The 26,021-nt window shown below is 40.5% G+C and overlaps 1 protein-coding gene across 1 annotated transcript in view; it reads right to left on the bottom strand.

Moving 5' to 3' along the window:
- Nucleotides 1-7,540: 7,540 nt before the first annotated feature.
- Nucleotides 7,541-26,021, bottom strand: part of EFNB2 (ephrin B2) — a 45,203-nt gene continuing 26,722 nt past the window's right edge. The window contains exons 3-5 of the mRNA XM_074561799.1: nucleotides 12,782-12,874; nucleotides 11,912-12,025; nucleotides 7,541-10,293 (exon numbers count right to left, since the gene is read on the bottom strand). Of these exons, the coding sequence (XP_074417900.1) occupies nucleotides 9,911-10,293; nucleotides 11,912-12,025; nucleotides 12,782-12,874 (590 nt within the window). The 3' untranslated portion in view covers nucleotides 7,541-9,910. The remainder of the gene's footprint in view (nucleotides 10,294-11,911; nucleotides 12,026-12,781; nucleotides 12,875-26,021) is intronic.

Raw genomic sequence — 26,021 nt, 5'->3', positions numbered from 1 at the left:
AGCCTTCCCAGACCTCCCTCTACAACCCAGAAACAGCCTCTCCTGAGAAGCCAGAGCCCACCTCCGGGTCTGCAGAAGATGCTGCTGTGATAGTTGCAGCCGTTTCTCCCTGCCTCCATGATTCTCACCACCTGTGCAGCTTCCAAGGGTTTAATTAAACCAGACCCTCCTCATTGTTCGTTTCTTGCAAAGCACAGCTGGCGGAGCGCTCAGCGGCGGTACGGCACACCAAAAGCCCTGGATCAGCCCCCACGTGCCTTCCTTACACTGTCAGCCAACTTCCAAGAAATCTTTTGATTTCCAAACTGTTGCTGTCACAGCCGTGTGCAGAAAGCTGAACGACTGAGCACCATCGCTCAGAGCTTCGGCCCTGGATTTATCACAGGCTCGGTGCCGCTGCGAGGGCTGTGCGAAACTCCCATCTTGTGCAACACAGAGCAGCTCTTCCCTTTGAGAAGGAACGATCAAAGCGCCAGGGACTGAGGCCTCGCCACCTCCTCTCCGCCTCCCTGCAAAAGCGTGAACAGCCCAGGGTAATCCCTCACTGCTGGTGACTGAAAGAGAGAAAATACAATCAGCCCTTATAACTTTTGCGAGCAGGGATGAGGCCTTTCCGGACCAAGGTGTATTGGTGTTTTGATCTCTCAGTAATGTGCCACAAGTAAAAGGTGACAGTATTGCTCAAAGAAACTCATGCAAAAATAAGTCTGCCCAGTCTCTTCTGCATGTTCGTAGGCACTGGTCTGTTAATGGTGTCTTGAGTGAAGGGATGCTGTGGAAGCGCTGCAAGTAGCCAGCTACACAGAAAAACAAAAGTGTTGTATAACTTGATAAATATAGTTCTGATGCTATCTTTGAAATATTTAGGCTGGGTGAAAAATCTGAAGGAAAAGCGTCTGCTGTTTTAAAATGCAGCACTAGAAGGGGGTGGAGGGGAGCTGGCAAAAGGGATTTATGTTTCTCCTGCAGGAACAATGTCTTAGTATAAATCCCTTGTATTGTGTGTAATCACATAGGTTACACCTACCGGTGGCCAAAGCATCCAGACTTTAGTTTTATCACTGCTCGTCATAAGAGACTGAAAGGACAAAGCTACATAAATAAGCCCCAAGCTGGCTGCCACCAGGCTGATGCACCGACAGTAAAACCAGCAGCACTTTCTGCTTCTCAGTGTTGAGCTGACTTCAGGAAATAAAACAAAACCAAAGATTGGTTATTGCCAGAAGTTATCCATTTCAAATATGCTTACTCAATTTTGAGTGGCACACCAATCAGTGTTTCTTAATTCTGCTCAAATGGTGTCTTCCAAAGAGAACTGTTTACACTTTTCCGAAAAGAGATTTTAATAGATTTAATATTTATTTTAAAATTGCAAGAAACAAGACAAAATAATCTGAGATATTCTTAGCTTAATGTATTGATGAATGGAGATGTAAAAACAACTGGATTGAATTAAGCTATATTTAAATTGTATTTAGGAATTTTACTGCATGCTATTTTCCTTCAGATGCAATTGAATAAATACAAAAGGAACAGATAAAGCTGCATAAAAAATCAAACTAAAGATGATTGGAAAATAAGGGGCTTAGAAGAAAACATACTCCTGGTACAAGGATCGCTCCTGTTTTCCATCAGAACACTTTTTTTTTTTTTTCATGAAATAGTTGTCACCAGCTGAAATCCAGAGCCGGTCATACAAAAGGAGGAAAGACCAGGGCAACATTCGAAAAGAAACTCACAGTGAGCAACAAAAGCTTTGTCCAGAAGTGAAAGCTTATCTGGGAAGATACGAAGGCCCAGAAAGGGCTTTGGGAGTGACAGGGCTGGCGTACTGAGCAGGTGATCGGGGCATGGCATCAGGTTTGTGATGAACAGGCTGAAGGAAAGCAGCCACCATTTTCCCAATAGTGGAAATTTGAGAGAAGAGCTTCAGACCCAGCAGCATGAATCTCTACAGCCTGAACACTGTTTTGAGGCCTGGAAAATTCACATGCGCTTTGTTGGTTATGTACAAAAAAACCCCATAGCACATCATGAAGGAAAGAGTGTGAAGCAAAGGCAGCACATGCAACTATTTTAAACTCTTGCATCATCATTTGGGCTTCCCCAAATCATGAGATTTTTCACAGTGACAGACAAAGGCTTCCTTTGCATCTTCTTCTGCCTTCCGGTCTCACATCTTCCAGTATTCCTCATGATGATGAAGGCTAAAATGCTATTGCTTCTGAGTAATTACTAAATTGTTCCTGTGATCATATACATCCAACAGCTGAGTTTAAAGAAAGCCAAAATTTCGCAACTTGAATTACGAGATTTGGAAACACTGGGAACGTGGTGTGTGGGGATGAAGAGATAACGTAATAATGTCAGACAGCTGACCTGCAGGTTATGCATATGGAATAGAACTGAATGCAGGAGTAGGAAGGAATGACTTTATATGTTAGAAGAGAGGACAAAAAGACACATTAAGATGTGAACAATTTTTATTACATATTTGCTAGTAATCCAACCTACTTTCAATGAACAGATACAGCAAATTGCTGAAGATGTTCGATAAAATACAAATTACAATTTCTATGGCATTTAATAGCAGTCTCTTATAAAAGCATGTCATTGTTGGCATGTTTTTGAGTACAGTCTTCATAATATTCAGGGCAACACTCTTATAAAGCACTTTCTCATAGCTAAGAGGTATAATAAAATCTGTGTGAGTATTGCTTATGCATGTGCAATTCTGAACTGTGATAAGTAGGATCAGATATCAAACTGAACTATGTTAATTTACATCCACTGAAGGTCTGATCTAGAAGCAACCATTCTCCCACCCTCAGTGGATTCCCCATACTATTAAATTAATTGCACTTCTTCAGCAGCCTAAGCACATGAGGCTCTGTCAATGCACTTATGAAAACACAAGTCCTGTTCCAGAGGTTAGGACAACTATGCACAAGGTGCTCTGATGTTTAGACTTTTAATAGTCCTACAGCTATTCAATTCTTTGATCTCTTCTTCACAGCATCCCAGCTTGCAGAAAACACTGAGTTCTGTTCTCTGTTCTCCATCCCACGTAGGCTCTTTCTCCTCTCAATGTCTAGCAGAACAACCTGGCCTGATCTCCCCACCTGCTCGAAACAACAGCCAACACTTATCAAATACTACACTTATTTGCCTTTCATCTGTCAACATTTTTCTTCTGCTTGCAACAGAAAATTGCTTGTTACCTGTTCTTTACCAAAGCCTTTACCAGAGCTGTAAAGGCCCTGGCTCTCTGACTGTCTCCATAGCTGGGACTGTCATCTTGGTCTGACTTCTCCCCAGGATTTTGTCATTACAGATATCCCCAAGCCTTCTCCTCAGGAAGTCACTGCCCTCTCACACACCTTCCCTCTCCTCACCTCCTTCCTCTGCTCCACAGGCCTTTCTCCACGAGCAGCCACATGCAGCTCCCCTTCCTCATCCTCACTGTGCATGGGCAAGCTCTTGCCCCTGTTTCTCAAGAGTCACCAGCCCCCCTTTGCCAGCACCTCACCCATCATCGGCAGAGCCAGGCACCGGCAGGGATATCATCTACGCATTACGTACAATAGGAACTCCAGTTCCAGCATCAGCCCCATGATTTTATCTGTAGGGTGGCTCTTATGGGTTGCATTATGCCTTAATTAAGCATCAAAGTATTTCCATGAGTCATGTGAAAGACAGATATTATTTTATTTCATAGATGATAGCTCAGTCAGCTGAATCTAGCACCATTCGGATTATGAATGGCACAATCATAAATACAATGTGGTATATCCTCCAACACTCTTCTTTTTCCAAAACAAATATTACTTGATTTCTGATCAGATGCTTCATGTAATGACATGCCAACTGTATAATGAGTATTTTTTGGTGTTTGTAAACCCTGGGCTTTTTCCCCACCAAAATTTCTATTGTGGCTATGAGGATGGAGAGTGTCTCTTAGAAAGACTGAGCTTTCATTTTCCTTTATTTTGTTAACCACTACACAATTTTAAGCTTTTCTGCAAAAAAAAAAATTACGGCGCCCATAGAATCAAAACAAGCGTGCTGCTGACTGAGTGAGCATTTGATCAATGCATTGCAGCAAAGTTAAAGGGAAAGGCTAAAGAAAGAGGTATAACGTTTTAAACATAGGCAGTAACATTGTTATGCTTACTTTGTGAGGCACTATTTTATGTAACAGATCCTTATTCTGCTCTAGATGGATAACAACTGTGAATTATAATTTTATTTTCCACTTAGCGGAGCCTATTGACTTGGACTTAGTTCTTGCCAGGGAACCGGTTTCATAATAAAGGCAGTAAATTCTGATTTTGTGCTTGTTTGATAATTAATGGTGCAGCGTCAGCAGCAGTACAAAATACAAGTATGATTATTTTTTCCTCTGCAAGTTATAAAAGATGGGTTATAAGTCAATGGCTTTATGCTGAGTGTCTAAGGCACGTATCATTTACTAAAATGAGTTTAGCAGACTCCGTGGAGGTTCTGCTATGTTTGTGGAGATATGTGTGCAAGGCCCTCCCATTAACCCAGCATCCTTGTCCCCCAGCCTAACTATACAGACACAGTTACACTGGCAATCATTTTTCTCCCCCAGTGAAGACATCGTTTATAGCAAGACTGTTTTTCCCTTATTGCTAAAACAGTGACAAAAATACGTGTGGGGGGGTGTCAGTATACATGCTAGTTATAAATATAATATATTTATAGAATAAAATACGTTCATCATAGATGAAAAAAAGAGGCACAGAAATGAAAATGCCACGTAAACTTGACACTATCAAATTATTCCTCTTATCCCCAGGTTCCAGTATTTACCAAGGACTAAAATAAAAATAGCCTTAGCCTTTACTAAGCTAGAGTCACAGCTCTAACAGATGTCTGTATCAGACAAGCTTTTAGAGGAGTCCAGACCTGACCACCTCACAGCCATTGACGATGTGGGGACCCTCTTGACAAGGCACCGAGATCAGCAACTGAAATCCCCCATGTGCAGCACGAAGCAGGGAGTGAAGTCTCTCCAGCATGTGCCTCTGAGTACACAGGACTACCTCCTTTGAAGTGACTTACAGCTGTAAATGCAGGATTAGGCCCAAGTGATTTACTGAGAAGTCAGAGGATGCTCACCACGGGCACTTACGCTTTCTGATGGACCGAGTAACTCTCCCAAGGACACCTGTGTCAGAGTCAGGGGATGAACCAAAGTGCCACTGTGTGACTTTTCCTCTAAGGTCAACTTCCAGCACAGATTCTGTAAACCGGACCTATAAAATGAGCTCCATCAGCAAGAAGCCATGCTAACCCTACCGTTCCACAGGCTCCAGGGCTTTCTGTACGTCTGGTTTCAGAATGCTTGTGCCATTGCAACATATAAAGTGCCTTTGCCATACAGTAATTTCTTTTCCCTGATTATTCAGAAAAGAAAAAATAATTTGACAAATGGGAATTGCGTGGCCAATACTACGAATAACTAACTGCCTTTCTTCAATGACAATTCTATGACAAATTGGCATTGGCTGTTGAAGTGACAAATGCATCTTTCCCCTCTGTAGATCTTCCCACCTGTTACTCCATGGATGATCACGCCATTTGTACGCTGATCACGCCATTTATACGCTGCGAACAAACTGAAAGGCGCTTCACTTTCGGCGTTACTGGGCTTTGTCAAAAAAATGAAGGTATTATTTATTAAATGAGAGAATCATTTATCTTATCTTAGAGCAGTGCAACCACAGATCTTGTATTAAGGCTTCTGTCACCTGCACGTTGGCCCCCATCTCCCTTAATTTAAGGCACAGTAAAGCAGGGACGGGACGATGCACGGGCCCACTGAAAGAACCATGCAGAGGTGTTCTGACTTTGCAGCATTTCTAACCCTTTGCCATTCTCCCAACATCTTCCATCCCGTCGCTTCTTGCCCAGCCCCTCCACCCCAGGCTTGCCATTCCCCCTCCTCAGGAGCAGCAGTGACAGCACCAGCGCCCAGAAGGCTTCCAGTATATTTTTTTCTCTGGCTCTGCCCACAGTATAAATCCCCTCCATAATGTCTGGGCATTACTTGTATGGTTGCAACCTCACCTCCCAGATCATCCAGGCAACCTGGCTACTGCACCTGACTGAAGCTCACTGCCTTCCAAGAGCATAAGACCCGCCCTGTGTTTTTTAAAATCTGATGATATAGGTAAGGGAAAATCTGGGAAGTCGGTTAACAGAAGCCAGTGTATTATAAGGAGCTTTCTTTCCTATAAATCACTAGCAATCAGGGTGGAGAGATGGGGAGGGAGGAGACAGAGAGAGAAGAAAGGAGGGAGGAGCAGAGGAAAGCAGGCTTGGTGGCTTTCTGATTTATTTTCATCTTTTAAAACAGAAAAAAAAAAAAGGCAACACAAAAGAAGAAAATACTTAGAAGGCAAGGTTTCCATAGGAAAAAAATATTTTATTTTTTTAAGAACAAATTCATTTTGAAACAGATGTGGAATGTGATTTTCATAATTTTCATTTTCTGGGAACTAATTGCAATGTGGAACTAAAGCAGATTTCAAACTTATGACCGGCTAGTTTTAAAACAGAACAAAACAAATAAACAAACAAACAAATAATAAAAAAAAAACAACAAAAAAAAGAAAGAAGAAATTATTTATAACTCAACCATAATACTGTGTTACTTACAAACTGGACAAAGAAATTCTTAAATAAATATTCATGGTACACAATTTCAGCACAAATATGCGGCAATTTGGCAACCTTTTATACCATTTTTTTCCTCAATACAGTGCAAAGGGGAATGACACTGCCTTTAAACAAGCTGTAGCTAAATACATTGCAAAATTCAAATTTTATACAAAACATCTTGCTCGGACTTTATAAAAAACCAACATTGCTCTATATACACAATCTGGTTAAGAAAAGCCTTTTTTTTTTCTTGTTTCCATGTGGTTTTTTTTTTATTATTATTTAAAAAGGTGAATAAGGCTACTGTAACACCCCAAATCCATATACAGTAAATCTGAACCTATTTACAGCATCTTCACTTAGACATGATGGTGCAAATTCCAAGTCGGGTGACTAGGGATGATCATACAAGCAAGGCATTTACAGTAACTTTTCAAAGCTGGACCAACGTCAAATAAAGGAACAGTTGGTAGATTGTCATATTTCTGCACCAGACACAAAACAGACGCACAGTACATTTTTATTTTTTTCAATTGGTTGCAGGTTGCTCTTGAGCAAATCATCTGATTATTTTTTTTTTCACAGTTTAGTACATAACTAGAATGTAGCCAACCGATGAAGCGTAGATTTGATTTAATAAAAATCAGGATCAGTAAGCCCATCTTTTCCCTTCCTCCCCCTCCCCCAAAATAAAATCTTAATGACTTACAAGAGAACCTTGTATGGATGGATTCACAGAAAGGAAGGGTTGTTGAAAAGAATTACATATGTACTGTAGTTAGTCACCATGGTAACCTTCCACAGAACCATGGGTTGGGATTTTTTTTTTTTTGTTTTGTTTCTCTCTTTTGGACCAACATCCCAACATCATTTTCAGGTTCAGGAAACAGAGAGAGTGATCATTTCTATGACAGATTTTTTTTCTTTTTTTTTTCCTTTTTTTTTTTCTTGCAGGTGCTCACCAGAGGTCTAAGAACCCCAAAATGCTGTTGCTACATTTTCTTTCCAAATCAGAAAGCAAAGTGTTACCATAGTAACATGACTATGTTAGAAATGTCTATTTGCATAGCACATATAAAAGTAGAGGTTTTTTTATTTCCTCCCCAGGGTGGGAGCTTCAGGGGAATAGCCATGCTAAAGAGAAAACTTTAACCTGAACCCCCCCCACTTCCATGAACCTCAACGAAATCTACAGAACACATCAGCCCATAAGGCAAGGGAAAACACAACACAGAAAATAAATGCCGGCACACCTTGTCATTGTTAAATACATGATGCAGTAACGCTGATTTCCTGATATTTTGGGCCTTATATTTCCTAGTTTTATCTCATGAGATGCTTTGGATATTTTTATTTTTTTTTTAATATGCTCCCATTCTTTTTTTTGGATGGCTCATGTTTTTCCCAGAAGCAGTTTCTTTTTTTTAAAAAAAAAGTGTGTATATATATGCATATATATGCATATATAAACATATGTATGTGTGCATATACATACATACACACACATATATATGTAAAATGATGACAAGTTAAGACTATTTAATTGCCGCAAATGAATTTCACATCTTCTGGTGTAGAGTCTGTGCAATCTCAAAATATATATTAGTAAAAAAGCAAATCAAAACAAAAAGAAAGTAAGAAAGAACGAACGAAAGAAAAACTCTCACTTTATATCCCTTGTGTTCTATACACCTATTATAAATAAGACATATCTTCCTTCTCCATCTCAGTGTCATAATTTATTTTATTCTTACGAACTGCAAGAGGTTTGCCATATGTGCTTTAACTTTGCAACAGAGCACCAATGAACTGCTGTGTCAGTCACAGTACCGACACTCACTGTGCAGGGACAGCACTACGAGAAACCAAAGTGTCAAAAGGCTCAGTCAGAAAGAAATTCGGTTTTACTTTTAGAGATGAGAAAGGTCTTTTTCACAACTTTACCAGTGATAGAATTACAGCTCATTTGACCCGTTGGCTTATAATCATCTTGGTCAGATTTGGCTCTCTGCTATTTTCTTAAATGCTTTCCCTGTGTTTAGTATAATGTGATAGTATAGCAGCTGAGTCTGCTTAAAAGTCATCCAACGCAGACTACGTTTTCGCTACAGCTTCAAAGCTGTATATTTTATTGCCAGTACCGCAACAGCCCTGCCCTAATATATCCTCAGCGGCCTGCTATTGTCTTGTCCTCTCCAAGCCTGTTCACTTACTAACAATACCCCTTTGTTCTACTGTATTGAAGGTACTACATTTTTTTCTGCACACTGGTATTTGATAACCATGAATTCCTTCAAACGCAGCCCTAATCCACTGCGCGTGTTATTGTGTCTCCTACTTGCCTCTTAAAACTTAGCATACCAAAGTGCTGTGCTACCTAAATGTGGTTGTTTTTTTTTTTCTTTTTTCTTCCCAGCTTCTATTTTTGAGGCAGCAGTATTCAGTTGCAACTGCAGTCAGCCCTTCCCTCCACCACCCAGTCCTGCTCTTGACTTTGTTGACAGCCTAACTTTTTTGGCTGGAAGGCTCCTTACTATCAAACACAATTTCTATAAACGCATTACCCATTCAAGTGAGGCTGCTGTAGCAGATGGATGGAGCGTGGATCTCCAAACATTAATGTTCCATTAGTGATTCAGGAGGTGGAGTGAAAGGAAATTTTATGTGAAGGATGGCAGAGCCTCGGATAACAGAAACAAATGGAACAGTGACGGACTAAAAGCAAGAGAACTTTAACAAGTCTTACTTAGACACCAAGGTCTGTGTGACAAATCCAGTACGCACTGAGAGAGACACACAAAAGTCAGAAGATTGCATTTCAAGCTTGATATATCCTAGAGCACCTTCCCAGGATGCCTAGAGCTATTAACATCCATGGATCACTCCATCTTCCCTTGGCTTTTGTACATGCCTGAACGCCCGCAGCACATGGCTTTGAGGATGATGAATGTAACAAGAGTACAGCAATCAGAATGGGCATCTTCTACATAAAAGTCTTCCAGCTTTTAGTGAATACTTTATTCACCGAGATAGGAATTCTACAGACTAGGTAAGCTGTCCAGCTCGCGTCGGCTCCCGGAGAAAGAGCTGTCGCCTTTTCCCCCCCTGTGCTTGAGTCAATGCTAGCGCACAAGGCGTCATCACAAACCCCAACAGAAAGCATTTGACCAGTGAGTTTCCTCTCCGACTCAACTGTACCACAGAGTTGGTTGTGTGTTTCTCAGACCTTGTAATAAATGTTTGCTGGGCTCTGAGGAGGCATCTCTTGAACTATGTACACTGGATGTCCATAGTCGCCGCTGACCTTTTCATAGTGGGGGCAAAAGACACTGTCTGCAGTCCTTAGAGGAATGATAATGTCACTGGGCTCAGAACCATTGTTGTTGCCACTGCGTTTTGGGGTGGCTAACGTACTAAGTGAGAGAGTTGTCGTGTGTTGCGGGGAATGCTTCCTGTGTCTTCTCCGGTACTTCAACAAAAGAACGACCAAAGTGATGATGATGACGATGAAAATGATGCACCCTGATGCAATCCCTGCAAATAAGGCCACCTCTGAACCCAGTATACTGGAATGCCCAGCCTTACTGCCATCTGTGCTAGATCCTGGAAAGAACGGAAACACAATAGACAAAAGTTATTGCCATCCCGCGACCCATTTACGCTGCTTAAAAATGTGTGGAGTAAGCAAGACTGGAAGAATTAACTGACAGCTAAACTTTGACAAACCAATTACCCTGTTAGATAGCTAAATGCAAACAGCCGAAGTCAGCAATCAATATTAAACAAGACTTTGTGTCTGTTGGTCTCACTTTTGTGCTGCTCCCAAACCACCCTGTTTCATACATCATCATCCATCAGCGGCGAGGACTGGCACTGACAAGGCAGCCTTTGATGCAGACCGCATCTTTTAACAGATGCCGGCCAGCCCCGGGCAGCAGAGAGGGGTGGGATAGGACTGCGAGGGGAAAATAACACAGGGAAATGAGAATTCTCAGGACAACTGGTACTGTTCAGTGTCACACCATTCTTCTGCTATTTTATCTTTCGCATATTGATTTGAGCTAAACCGTCCTTAGTGCCTCATTATGTGGACTCCTCTTGCTTGCGCATGAAGCAAAGGAGCTTGAGGCAGTGTAGGAGATAGGTAAAATGGCTATGCCATGTATCTGTTTGTATTAACTTACATTCACTTAAAAGAAAACAACACCATTTGGTAGTTTGGTAGTCAGGAAAGCTCATGTGCTGAACAGCCTGTTGAATATTTGGTGCCACTACACTGTCATGTTATTGGTCACGAAAATTAAATGAGTGTTCACTTGACACTTTCTCACTCAAAAATTTGAACTGACTTCCCTCTCTTGGTGCTCACTCACAGGTGGAAGAGCGCTGCAGATGCTACGTCCACATAACTGTGAACTTTTTCCTACTGGAACCCTCATAGGAAATGGCTGAAGCCTGCCCAGTGACTGCCATATCAAAGATCCATTAGCCCAGTAACTAATGACAGAGCTAGCAAGGAAAACTTGCAGCCATTTTCGGGAACCCCAGAATCAACTAACAGGAAGTTTTGCTTTGTAGCATTCCCAATTCAACAAATTTTCTTCCAGAGACCTTGGGTCTTGATAGTTATTTTTTTTCTTGTTCACCTAATGTCTGAAATGCATCCTGAAGATATTTGTTTGGAGCTATCTGTTTGTCTTAATTAGGTAATTATTAAAAAAAATAAATCTTTAAATTTAGTGAAAGACCATCCATTCATATGTAGACTTTATATGGTCAGTTAAAAGATCAGGACATTAATTATAGATGTCTTGAAATAAACTTTATAAATGGCTGTCGAGAACCACTTGATAATGTATTATACGGGAAGAGAAAGACAGAAAGACTCGTTCATCTGCCAGAGTACTAAATGCAAGGCAGCATTTACTATCGTAAAGCTGCTTAGCGAATGTCCGATCCAAAAACTTTCCTGTAAATGAGTGATATTCTCACAAGATGTAATTAACTTCTACTGCAGAGTGGAAGAGGGGAGAGAGCAGCCGTTGCCAAAATTTACAGCTCCCAGACACTACCCACCAGAGCATGAGAACTGGCTTTTGCTTCATCTCAGTACGAAAACATTCATTTTTCTAGCACTTTAACGGTAAAACAAAATGTGTTGGGGACAAAGGAGAAGACTCCACTAGAGCCCCGTCCCAGGCACGAGCCCTGCCGCACCCACCTGAGTGGTCCTTCACAAAGGGGCTGGTGGTGGAACTCTTCCCGTTGGTGCCAGCTTCCTGCTCGGGGCGCTTGGTGGGATCCGTGTGCCGGGGCAGCCCCGCTGAGTTGGGATCTGGGGGAGAGAAAGAAGACTCATGCAGCTTCGGCACTTGACGGTACAGAGCCTTGTAAGCCGGCTCTAGGTACCTCGTGAGACAGGAATGGCTTTGAACAGAAGAATCTTTATGCAAAGGTCTGGGAGATATAAGTACGTAATTTTCCTTTTAAAGCAAAATGGTTATTAGTTATTTCAGAGGTTTAAATTGTGAGGCCATCTGCAGAAACTATAGGGACTCCTGTAATTGGCAAGAAAAGCTTTGCAGATGACATTTCAGTTTAACTGAGGAAGTTGATTGACTACTAAACCAACTTCTACTCAGAAGAATAATTCTTTCTTCCTGCACAATAGGTTATCTATATGTGAAAAGAGACAATGAACAAAAACCTCTCTGTAATCAGAATTCATAACAAGCAAACTATAGAAATATTAGCTTCCCTCCTTTCATGTATTTTAAATAATTTTGAACAGCAGAGTTGTGGCTTTTGTTTTTAAAATAAAAATAAAAATGACTGAAACACACTACTCCCAGGTGACCTTTCCTTCTAGGGATCTCTCCAGTGAAGAGATCTTATTACGCTAACCCTCCTCCTGTAGAAATCTGTCAGTAGCCGAGGAAGAGAAAACAGGCTTTGCTTTCAGACTCTAAGGGAGGAATGACCACACTAGGCTTGGTCGGCTCTCTGCTCTACACTGCTAAAAGAAGCCCGAAAACTATAAGGACACTGAGACTGATCAAAGTGATTTCATGAAACAGCAGATGGTCTTTACCTTGTCCAACTTTCATGAGGATCTTCATGGTTTTTGTCTGGCACACCCCTCCCTCCTGGTTATCCAGGCCCTCCAAAGACCCATTAGATGTTGCTGATTAAAAAATAAAAGAAAATAAATAAATAAATAAAAATAAATAAAAATCAGGAAATCAACAGGCAAAGTGATGTGAACATGAGTGTCTGAAAGCAGAAATCTTTCAATCTACCAGGACCTGTTCTTGTTGCTCGGGCTGACCTATGGAAAGTTGTGAAATGTTGAAAGCCAAAGGAATGAATACATCGGTAAGCCATACAATATATACAAATGGAGGAATGTGTTATCGAGGTTTCAAATTTACCCAGCAACCTTTTTTTTCTACGCACAATTGACTGACTGACTTGGACAAAAACACGGCACCTTGCTAAAAGGTGATGGAGTCAGCTGAAAAGCAAGCCCTGGCAGGCTGAGAGGAGCAGAGCACTGAAAATTCACCCTTTTTCTTTTTTTTTTTTTTTTTCCCCCAACAATATCTTTATAATCACCACGTTACACCTGCTTCCTCTATTACAAATCTCCTGCTGGAAGAAATGAACGCATACAAAAGACCCAGGTGAAAGCTGAGATTCTGCCCTGATTGGAAAACCATTTAATATTTTAAAGTACAATCTCACTTTTCTCAGCATTGAGGAGCCTTGGTGGGGGCGGGTGGCGGGGGGGAATACGCTCTATTCTCACAGAAACCTTTTAGCTTGTACAAACAAACGGGTGCTTTCCCCTGCGTTTATATTGTTCTCCCTTATCTAGGCGCTGGCTGGAACCGGGTGTCCCCGCCGCCAGCTGACGTTGCAATGCGATTTGAAGGCGAAGCACAACTCCCCTGGAGAATCCAAAACGTTGAGTCACAGTCTACGGGTGCCGCCCGAGCCAGCTGTTGGTTGCAAACCCCCAACAGCTGCTGGAGAACTATTTGGTAGCTCCTCAGCCCCGGGCATCGCAGCCACTCCACACCGCGCCACCTCGGCGTGTGCGTTGGATGCCCCGGCCACGGTGGCAAAGCAGGCGCGTCCGCCAACGGTGGGCTCCAGCTTCGCTATTTAGGGAACCCACCGGGGGTTTTCCTACCCCGGTTGTCCCGGGGGTGCACATTCCACCGTCGTTTTTTGGAGCTGTTTATCCAAGGCCCCAAAAAATGCACGTAGGAGCGGGTGCGCGCACACGCGCTGGCAGCTAGCCACCAGCTGGAGAAAACAAATAGAAAATGGGAGATGCCGGCGCTCGTTGCTCGCCGTGGCCGCGGTGAACTGCTTAAGCAGCACTTTCCTGCCTCTGCCCCTCTCCTTTCAGCTCAGGATCTAATTCAATCAGGGCTTCACACTGTTCAGATCTTTGTTTTTAATTCTCACTCCTTCTCTTTCGCCTTCCTTGGGGATTTCCTTTCAAACGCAGCCTATGTATATTTCCTTTTTCCTTCACAATGTCTTCCTAGCCCCATGGCACTGTTTTTCTTGCTCTAATCTTCTCTCTAGCCGTAAAGATATAAACCCCATACCGCTGAACCCTGCTTCCTAGCCTTTGATCTACTTCTTGTTTTTGTTCCACTTCTGCCTCTTTTGTGACTAACTCGAATTACGGCCACCATACAAACTTCCCAAATTGTGCTTTCTTTTCCTAAAATTCCCTTCTCCTCATACGTGGTCCCTCCCAGTTCCTCCCCTTGTTCCCTCCCCCCTGTAAAAACATGACAATGGCTGTCTGTGAAACTACGTCTTTTTTTTTCCCAACTTGCAAAAAAGACTTTTTAAAATATAAAAGAGCGCAATGAGTAATTTAAGATAAAAGCCGATCTGAAATGTGCCACTGCATTGCCAGGCTCAGAAAATAATGGAGACATATAGTTTTGTTTTCTTTTGTTTTTTTCCAGAGGGAAAAAAAATCAATACTAAGAACCAGTTCTGGACATAAATCAAATGTGTCTTTGCTGAAAGTGTTTTTTATGACCTATTTGCCAATGTACCAGCACAAGGACAAGGCAAAAAAAGCAGTAAATAGAAATACCAAAGCTGAACATCAACTGAAAGTACAACTAATAAACACTGACTTTGACTTGCGTTTTTCGTTATTCTTCGTTTGTTTTTTAATTGAGGCGATGGGGGCGCTCATCTCCTTAAACACCTTCTACTTGATTTTAATTGAATAGAATGCTGCTGCTTCTGAACATCAATGCCTTTTTATTCTTTAAAGGCCCACCCGTTTAACCCATAGAGCAGGAGACCTCAATAAGGTGCAGAGGAAGCAGTCTGACCTCAGTACAGAATAAGAAAGTAAGACGGCAAAAAAAGAATGCAAAATTACTTCAAATACAGTCTCCAAACGGGAAGGCCCAGATGTACAATGAGTCTGGTTGTGTGCCTACGCGAGCGCAATCTGCCTTGTTTGCTCGCTAAAAGAATGCTTTCATAGCTTTGATGTCAGATGAATGAATTTGCAGAAGTATTCACTTTTTCCACAGTTCTTCAAGGGGTTTTCGGAAAGCCTACGTTATAGCTCAGAGTACAGACTGCTATGTCCCAGGGAACGGGGAATTTTCAAAGAGGAGCATTTCAGTGACAAAGGAAAGTTTCCATCTCAGCTTCTCCCTGTAATTAAACCGACAATTACCCAAGGCCACTGGAGGAAATTATTTTTCAAAATTCATTAAGACTATCGAAACATAACCTCGCATATCCCTAGTGTACCGGGAAGAAAGTGGGTAGTTTTAAACACATCATTTCAAGCTTTGAAAAGCTGCGCGGAGAAAAAGAAGTAATCTGGGACATCAGAGAAAACACAGTTTCATATTGCTAATGCCCCTTGACAGTTGAGTGTGCAGAAGTCAAACAAGGGAGCGAGTACAAAATATTCCTCAAACACTCGCCGCTGCCTTTCTATATTGATCTCCAAATGAAAATTATACCCCCTATCATGTAAGCTCCTCCACCGTGCTCACTCTTCTGCAGCAAAGTGACCCTGCACCTGGAGCTCTGCTCATTCGGAAAAGATAAGACCAAAAAAAAAAGTGTCTGTGATAGGAGTTTTGGGTATAAACACAGAAACGTAACACAAGCTTCTTGTGTCTGAAACGGAAATGCTACTCTCTGGTGTGTTTACATGATCAAATTTTAGACCTTCCATCCAGTTTATTTTTATATACATATACATCAATAAGAAAACGTTTGAGGTTTTTTTTAATATTTAGGTCTAAATATGGATATATTTTAGAGGCAATTGCTCACACATGAACTGCCATACATGGCCCTGTGCTAAGACAACTAGATACTACTTAAATATTAACATTAATAAACATAATTAATGATTAATATAAAGTTTCTCATGAGTATTAAATGTTCTCAGGATCCACACCTCTTTATATTAATACAGCAAGACATAGGAAACTAAAAGTAATCTTGCTAAACAGGTAGCAAAATATTTTTAAATCTTTGTGATGGACAGGTACCTGTGATGTTCTGAGACCTGTCCTGTTCCTCTGGTGTCAATCACAAAACTAATAATTACAGTCAAAAACGCACTAAATTATTCAGTTTATCCACATCTACAAATAAACACATACAATTGCCCTAAAATCTATTAATTTTAAGACTTTCTGACAAAATCATAATAATTTATAGGCAGTGTTTACAGCAGACAGTCAAAAATTATGTTCGAGCTCCATATAAACGCTGTGTGTCTGCATTCCTTGAATATAACAGCAGCTGCCATTTTATAAGGAACATTAAGTTTGGGTTTTCAACTTTCAGAAAAACTGACCTCTTACAAAATTATAGTTAAGAGTGCTGATACACACTCGCTTTGGAGAAACTAGAATACATTTTCAGTTTCATAAAACACTGCCTAACATATCATCTCACTTACACGAGAGGAAATGAAATGATTCAGACCAAAGAATTTCATTCCAGCTCTGCCCTTCCCTTCTTTGAAATATAGAAATTATTTAAAAAAAAAACTCAACCAACTGAAAAAAAAAAACAACAACCAAACACCCAACCTGGAACTCAATGTAAATCAATGTATGATGATGATTTACATTTATTTGCTTTTAAAACTTCACAAGTGTTGTTTATTGTACAAAATGCATTAGTCATAAATGCAGAGGCAGGGAATCAGTGAGCGAAACAGAGTCAGCTGACAAGAACAGTTCCTGGCTATGATTCTTATACAGTCCCCATGGAGAGGAAGTAATATTGCATTTTAATATGTCTTCATTTGATTGTTATTACTCTGCCTCCCAGGAGGCCAAGTCACTGCATGGATCTTGGCTGTTTTCAACCTATCAGGTTGGTAACATTGCTCTAATCAGATGGAGAATTAAGCTGCTGGATTTGTGCCTGTATATAGCTTTTCATTCACAAAGAGATTAGAAATGAAGGCACAGTCACAAAAATTCAACTTCCTTCACTCCTAGAAACACACGTTACAAAATGAAAAAATGCCATCGCAATTGCTTAAAAGAAAACACCAGCAGACAAAACCCTCAGCCTCTTAATTCTGCCACAATTATTACCCATACTTTTATGTTTTAGTATTATGAAAAACATTACCTACTCGCAAATTAAATGTCATATCCTTTGAACCAACACAAGTTTATAGCACGTTTATTTCTAGAGCTTGAATATGAAATGGACTACATAGCTGAAGACAGAAATTATGATCGTCGTACTTAATTTTCCTGTGAAAACTAAATGGACCTTAAACCACAGACTATAAGAATGAATGAGTGATGTCAACTGATGGGTGAGAGCAAAATTGGTTTTGTCCCCCCTTAGTGTGGTGGACAATACAAGCCATTTGGCAATGCATCAAAGACACATAATTGATGAGGTCATCAAGGATTAATTGCTGCCGGTTTGGATCTGTTAATAGAAAAATAAGAATTACAGGTTTCTTTGGGGTCGATCAGTACTGTCCAATAGTAGTGATTTGCACCATTTTTTTCTTAAATGCTGCTTGAATTCAGCATCAAGGCATACGTTTCTCAAAATCAGCGCTAAATAATATCAAATAATCATACCCATCTCTACTTTTCTCCAGCTGTGCTTAGAAACAGAATGGAAAAGCCTAAACAGCAGCAAAAATCAACAAAAGCTTTAGATCCAACAGTAGGATGAAGTTATTCTTAAAGCAAAGCTGCACTTGATCACATATGCACTCACAGGATTACTAAGTGCATGTAAAGCTTTTGAGGGTTTTTTATTTTATTAAGTAATAGAACACTATTTTGGCCAGGCATCGTGTGTTTGTGCTCTGACTGCTTTCATCTGCTTTTGGTCCTTTTAATGACTCTTTTAGTAAAGCACTGAATAAATAATTCTTCTTTCCCATAAATTATCTAAATTTATGGGACAAGTTTAAGAACACCAGAAATCACACACTGCGAAACCACAAATCACAGATCACAACACGGAGGTTGTTACTAGACCAGCCAGGGATGCAGTACAAGGCAGCTGAGGTAATAGAAAGAGTGTTTTAATTAAATGAAATTAAATTCCTTTTTTTTTTTTTTTCTTCTTAGTAGCAATGCCAGATCTGCATGGAGATCTGAAACAACCAAAAAAAAATTGTTCAGGCCACTCACCAAAGAACAGGTAGCTTGGCAAACACTACGTTGAGTGAGCTGCAGAGAGTTTATAGAGAAGACAAATACACTAATTTCAACTACTAGCAACTAACGGTTTGCCCTTGCTTGTAGTGACAAAAAATAAGACTGGCACTGAAACCTTCACTTTTTTAAAAAATGAAATTGTCTTCCAAAATTTAGCTATCAGCGGTCCCAAACCTGGACGACAAGCGCTAAAACTTAAATGCATTATGAATAGTTGGACAGAGTACTGTGATTGTGTTGTCTGTGCTTCTATGGACAGACTGAAGGCCTCCTCTCTTTAACTCTCTGTGCTTGAACAATAAAATCACATCCTAACTTTTCTACTGATCTTACAGAGATGAAGAAAGGATCTTTCATAAAAAAAGATAAAAACCTGCTGAATTTGCTCAATTAACATAGTGTAGGACACCGAGACAGTCATGAAAAATGTATTAAAATGGTTTACCAATAATTTCCTGCTTTTCTAACATGTCTCGTTTTTTATTTGTCCTACTTACAAAACCAAGGTGGCAGCAGAATTTTAAGGAGTTTCTCAACCTAAAGACCATTCAGAAATTCTCATTAAACTAAAGCTTATGGAGCGTTTATAAAGTCTCTTGAAGGCAGCCTTTTTTCCCTCTATCCACACATGCAGCAAAACTTCTATGTGAAGGAAAGGAACAGAATTCTCCCTTCTTCTTTTCCACTTCTCATCCTTGTTGTTTTTTAAATTAAGCCCTATGTTGTACGTCTCAGGATTCATATCTAAACAGGATCCACAAATTATATTCTGCACAGAAAGTAAGCAGCAATGCCCTCCCCAGTCAAGCTAAAACCAGAACAAAATGAAGTAAAATAAAAAACAGGCCTCTTCTTGCCTGGAAGAAGGCAAAGGCTCTGCCGTGAAACTTTGTGATTCACTTTTCTAACCACTGCTCTAAAATGTGTCTTGTCCAAATGTGAATGGCGTGACTTGTGGTACTTGGATGGGACTCGTGATATAGGGGCCTTTATATAATTCCCCATAAAATTCTCCACTTGATTTCATATGGCACGAAAGGGACAGATTTTATTACTGTTCCAATATTTTTTTTGGGGGGTGCAACATGGAGGACACAAGCAAGACAGAGCCAACGAGATCTGTACTGTGATATACCTTGGTATATAACAACAACACAAAATAGGGAGAGAGTTCTTGTAAAGTTTCCCCCCTTTCCTACATTTAGAATTTTTCTCTTAATTCCAGGGAGACATGGCATCTCACAACAAGAATACAGGTGGCAAAAAAAAAGCCCTTTATGTCAACAAAGTCTTTCCATCGAGGGAAAAAGAGACAGCGAGCAAGACGGAATTGGAAAGTATCAAAAAAGCCATGAGCTCCAACTGGTTTCTGCTGCCTATCATTTTAAAAACGGCACCACTTTATCTCTGGGTTAAGGAATACCACAGCTGAAGTCTACTAAACTGTAAACTATTTGCTGAATTATTATCCATTACAGAAGGTCACAGCATCCACCCACCCACAACAAAATCCTACTTGCTTCACTGCTGGCAAGCGTCCCTTTTCCAAATTCTCTTGGAATGATTTAGAGATCATAAAAATAAAAAATAAAAGCATCTCAATAGTGTATCACTATGAATGACAATTTAAGTCTTTCCTTATATTTAAGCATTTCTAAAAGTATTTCAGTTCTATATTTCACATACTTTGAGACATGTTGTCAGATAATGATCTACTGCACACATGGTTGCTTCTAGTTTACATAAACAAATTATATATTTGTGAGCGCTGAAGTAACTGTGGCAGATGTAAGCCCACTAATTATGATGTATTCAGCGTATATCAGAAAGTATGCATCTAAAACAGATTACTAGCTAGTTAACTTCAACAACCACAAACAAGTATTTTACGTAAGCTCATCCTTTCTCCCAGCACACTACTGGCAAAAGCCTCTCGTGGATGGGGAGAAATATCTCCCCACCACCACAGCAAGCTTTGCTTAACAGTTCAGCTGAACAGAACTAATAGAATTAGTTAGCATTGAAGTTACACTGATTGTTGCTAATCACAAGCGGCCTCACTGGAAACAAAAGCAGGTTTAACGTTAAATGAGGACCTATTTTCGGTATCATACAATCTCAACACTACTCTTCAAGGACGTTGCATCTGCCTTGAAAATCTCTCTGGTTTCTGTCTGTAGCACTTGGATAAGAAAGGGTTATAGTGAAAGTTCATATTAAATAAATAACAAACCTCTTGCTCATTCTACTGTCACTAATTGCATGCAATGATATTAATGACCCAGTAATTGCTATACGAGTAGCACTGAAGTGGAAAACATCATTTTGAGGCAGAGTTCATCTCTAGGTGGTAGGGCTTCACCAGTGACTGAGTTAATGCCTAGTGACAGTTTAGAATATAACACTATAGATGAGAAAATGTGCCAGTCTCATGGTTATAACAGTTTAGATGGACATGACGTTATTTGCTTTGACCACACAGAGTCCAGAAGTAAACCCAATAAAGTGGCACAGTCAGAGTTTGCCCTATAGATGAACCTCATTCCTTTCAGGGGAGATGCTCTGTACTATAACAATCTAGAGCAATTTTCCACATGTTTGCTTCAATAAAAGAATACCTTCATCTCCTGCTTTTACATCAAGCACAACAAAAGTGTGCTTTATTGCGAAACACAAAAAGCTATTTACATCATCTAACTATCCTTCAGCAACACAGAGTTTGGCACCTTAGTACTGAGATCAATTATGATACTATTGGATGACGGTGCACTTGGCAAAGATGATCAGAAGTTAAACACTGTTTTGATTGCAGTATTCTTAAGTTTGTGTTTGGAACTTTAAAACACCCATGGAGTAAAACTTAATGAGGGAACATTGCTGAAATAAAGCAATCCGGATTTCCAAGGTGCTACAGGACCTCTAGTTCAAATACTTGCTCTAAGAAATTAAGGGGTTTAGCTGCTTTGGAAATTATCACATAGGCACATCTTGATCCATTTTAAGAAACTCTGATGGGACAGGTATGTTAATCCTCCAGTGCCTGGAATTGTGAAAAGTCGTAACTAGACAAGAGAACCAATACTTTTAATAATGACGTTCTTACAGTTTTTACTATTTCACTACTGTTTTAATAGTACAACATTATTAAGTTGTTAGGGGTTTTTTTATTATTATTTTGCAACACAAATTATTAAATTAATGTCTTGATTCTGCTACTAAATCTGCTGTGGCAGCCTCTGGACAGCAGGTGGAATCAAGTTTCAGCACAGGCTGGGGCCAAACACCTGGAAAGCAGCTTTGCAGAAACGGCACTGTGGGTCCTGGTGGTTAACAAGTTGACCATGAGCCAGCACAGCAAACGTGCCCTTGCAGCAAAGGTGGCCAACAGCCTCCTGGGCTGCATTTGGCAGAGCACTGCCAGCAGGCAGAGGGAGGTGATCCTTCCCCTCTGCTCTGCTCTGGTGAGGCCACAGCTGGGGTTCTGGGCGCAGTCGTGGGCTCCCTAGTGCAAGACACACACGGACTTACAGGAGCAAATCCAGTAAATACCCATGGAGATGATGAAGGAACTGGAGCACCTGTGTAAAAGTAGTGGCCGAGGACCTGGGAAGAGAAGGTTTAGGGGGATCTTGTCCATGTGTATAAACACCTGGGGGACGTGGGGTAAAGAAGAAAGAGCTGGATTCTTCTCAGTGGTGCCTAGTGACAGGACTAGAAGCAATGGACACAAACTGGAATACAGAGTTTCTGTTTAAACCTCAGAAAACCTTTTTGAATTTGAGGGTGACTGAGCACTGGAACAGGCTGTCCAGGCAGGCTGTGGGGTCTCCATTCTTGCAGATATTCAAAGCCCAGCTGGACACAGTCCTGGGCAACTGGCTGCAGCTGAGCTTAATCGAGCAGGGGCTTGAGCAGGGGACTAGACCATCTCCAGAGGTGCCGCCCAAACTCAACCATTCCGTGTTCTGCAATCAACTGCACCGTTGTGGTCTAATGCATTTACGTGCTAAGGTGAAATACTTGAAAAACAAATCCGTCTCAGTTTCCCTGGCGGGATTTGGATTCAGACTCCTGTTTCTCTCACAGCAGCTCAGTGAGCACATAAGGGTAAGTCTGCTGCTGGGGTTTAGTTATTTTTGCTGTCTTCATCTACTGAACAGAAAACAGATAAATCATGTTAACAAAGATCCGAACATGCTTCTTAAAACCAGCCTTATCAGCTTAGTACGGACTCTTCTCCAAGAACTGCTAAGACTACCTTAAGCCTAATCCTGCTTTTACTCACAGAAATATTTGCATGATTTCCTTGCGACTGAAAAAAAGCAACTGGAAGACTGCCCATTAGGGCTTAGTTTTATAGCCTGATTTATCAGAAATAAATCCTGAAATATTCTTCCTCCAAAGTTTCCAGGATTGACTGAAGTCAGGAAAGAAAGTCCAAACTGACATTTAACCCTGTTTTTCAACCATTTCAACCCTGTGTTTTAGCTAATGCACTTCTCAGACAAATGTACATTTCCCTCCAATCCAACTATGTAAACACTTTAATGAGGCAAACAATTTCAAGTATTTAAAATCAATTTCATTAAAGTCTTCATAAACGCTTATGCAGTTCCTGGACTTTTATTTTGGGACTTAAAATACTGTAATACGTAACCAGATATAATACAAGCAACTGCATGAAATAAAGACTGATTGTCCCACTTGATGAGATAAATGCTAATCACCAAACTTAGGTACAAAATGCAAGTTAAACGTCTTTCAGTATGCTAGCGCGCTTCTAAGTTTCAGTTTAGACAGATGCTTTCCTCATAGCGTGGCATGTCTCCCCAATACACACCCCCTTGATTTAAACAGTTACTCATAGCCTGCATATAAAGTATAAAATACACACTCAACCCAACCCTCTTCTTCATGTAGTCCTAATAAGGATGTATACGTAAATCTAAGAACACATAAAACTTGTAAAAGATCCATGTTTCAGCTGTTTTTTGCAAAGCTCTTCAAGTGTCCCTTATTGTTGATATTTATACTACAAAGACTTCTAAGTGAGACTATTGTGTCTTTCTTTGTGAATGTACTGTCTTTCCAGTATTTATAAATTGTTTATGAGGAACTAAAAAAAAATGGGAAATACAAATGTTCACTAAAAATATTAAACAGCTTCCTATGAAATTTTAAAACCTGTTTAATTCATGAGTATTTCCCGAATAATTCTTTCTTCCAGTCTGAATAATCATTCTTCATTTTCATCTGATTTCATATCTATTTGCAATACTTGGGGGGTGTGGGGGAGGATAAATGTATTTTTTCACAAGATGCCATCAATTAACAAATTGAGCATTCCTATCTTTCATTTCCTTCCCTTAGGAATAGAGAAATGATAACAGATTTCCTGCTGAATTATCTCTGTCTACTTTAAAGGAGATAAACGGTCGGTATTGCCTAGGTAATGGCACCGAATATGAACAAAGTCCATCAATCTAAAATAGCCTTATTCTCTTACAAGACCTGTGTGGTCTGGGACAAAACCCCAAAGGACCATGACTCCATTAATCCTGTAGGTCTTACACTCAGTCAGAAATCTGAAGCTGCACAGCCACTGATTTTTTTCTCCAATAATATTATTTGTATGAGCTGTATTTATATTTAATTCAACAAGAGCTAAGTGCTATTGCCGAGATATCCCTTAAAAGACTCTCAGCAAAGTCAAAGACTGACCTCTGGATATCATTTTACACTAAGAAGAAATCATTTATCTAATTTTCCGAGGAAGGAGGAGGAGAAAGGAAAGAAAAAAAAAAAGTGATCTTTGTACAACCGGAATGGTTGTGGCGGCTATTATCACATACGCTTTCATTAACATCACCACCACCAAAAAATAAATAACAATACATTCCTGCACCACAGTGTCTTTAACAAAAAGCATGGAAAACGTCTTTGTTGCAAAAGAAATGGAATTGAAATTCTGATGTTTTGGCTAGTTCGGAATTAACGCCTAAACAAAGGAAAACCTACTGTTTCCTTCGGGTGGCTCTCGCTGGGTGTTCGGGAGGTTGTAGGGGGCTGCGGACTGAAACCTGCCTCAGAGAGGTGTCAGAATGCCCAGCCAGACAGATTAGCCAGCGCTTAAACTGTTTGGTCAGAGTACGAAAATAACATTTTAATGTAAATCTATTTGGCCACGCAAAGAGATTTATTCTTCCCAGCTGGGCTGTATTTCAGGGCACAATCTATATTGTCCTTTAATATGTTCTTCCTCAGACAGTTATTGCCCTTTAATTGTAACAGAATGACAAAGTGAAAACATAAAAAGCCTTGTGATTTTTTCAAACCCAGCTAATGCTAAAGTTTCAGAATGACTGTTTGGATTTTAAAAGCCACAGTACTATTAAAGCAGTTATCCAAAATGTAGTGCTACTAGCCAGTATAAACCTTTAAATCAGTCAGGGATCAAATATATATGTATGTTTTTTAATATAAGCCAGAGGCCAATTATGTAAGTGGGTCACTTGAAAAAAGTTGACAAAAAAAACATGTAAGGAAAGCTGCATATTCCATTTTGCCAATGTCAAAGCCAATGAGCGTCATTAGCTCGGCAAGCCTGGTTAATGAGGTTGCAGGCAGAGCAAGCATTTTAGAGGAAACCTTTCTAGGACCATTCTGTAGCCCCTTCCCAAGCCTCAAGCCACTCTTTTACAAATTTCAAACAGGTGAAGGCTTCATTGCAGGTGACTTATTTTCTAATGCTGATGATGGCAGCCCATAATCTTCATTTTGCTTATGCAAAAGAAGAGATGAAGTGAGCAGAGTATGTGCTTGCTTGGCCAAACTACCTCAGGAGCACGACGGTGGCTGGAAGACAAGAGGCACTGCTCCCTTCCCCCCGGCGTGGCTGCCCGCAGGCTTCCCCAGGGCGCTCCCTCGGTGCGAACCCAGGGTACCACAGTGCTCTCCATGCCCTCTGACTAAAGGCCAAGTTTGTTGGGAAGGGTTCAGGACAACTCCTGTTCAGCAAAAGTAAACAACTTTGACGTATTAGATATGCTTGTACTACACCAACACATCTCCCTCCCGTACAAGAAATGCTGCATTTGAGAGCTACTGAAGCAGTTACACCATGACCCAAGTACTTGCAATCAGTCCCCTACTATTGAGAAGATGCTCATTGCTTGTTCGGAGCAATCCACAGCAGCAGAAAATTATACTTCATTCCCTAACCATGCAAAGACATAAAAAGACTCTTGAATGCAAACATCAGAGTTACAAATCTGCACCCCCTTCTTCTGCTTAACTTTGCCCTTCACACAGGTATTTATGTTGTTGGGCATGATGTGTCTTCCTTCATGCATATGATTAAGGATTTCCTTAGAGACTTATGATATGTTAGCTAAATGGTCGCATATTTTAGGATAATCTAACATTAATACTTCTGAGATCTCAAGTACATTTGACCTTCTCCAGTTCTGCTTAAAAGAAATCAGGTAGCTGTAGGAAAACGAATCTATTATTTTCCCGGGAACGAAAAATTGATGATAGCAAAGAAGAGAAAAGCAAGGACACTCCGTTACATCATTTATTCACTTTCCAATACCACTCAGT

Source organism: Larus michahellis, chromosome 1 (assembly GCF_964199755.1).
Source record: "Larus michahellis chromosome 1, bLarMic1.1, whole genome shotgun sequence".
NCBI classification, from domain to species: domain Eukaryota; kingdom Metazoa; phylum Chordata; class Aves; order Charadriiformes; family Laridae; genus Larus; species Larus michahellis.
The sequence above is the reverse complement of the archived record's forward strand: the minus strand, read 5'-3'. Positions and strand labels throughout refer to the sequence as shown.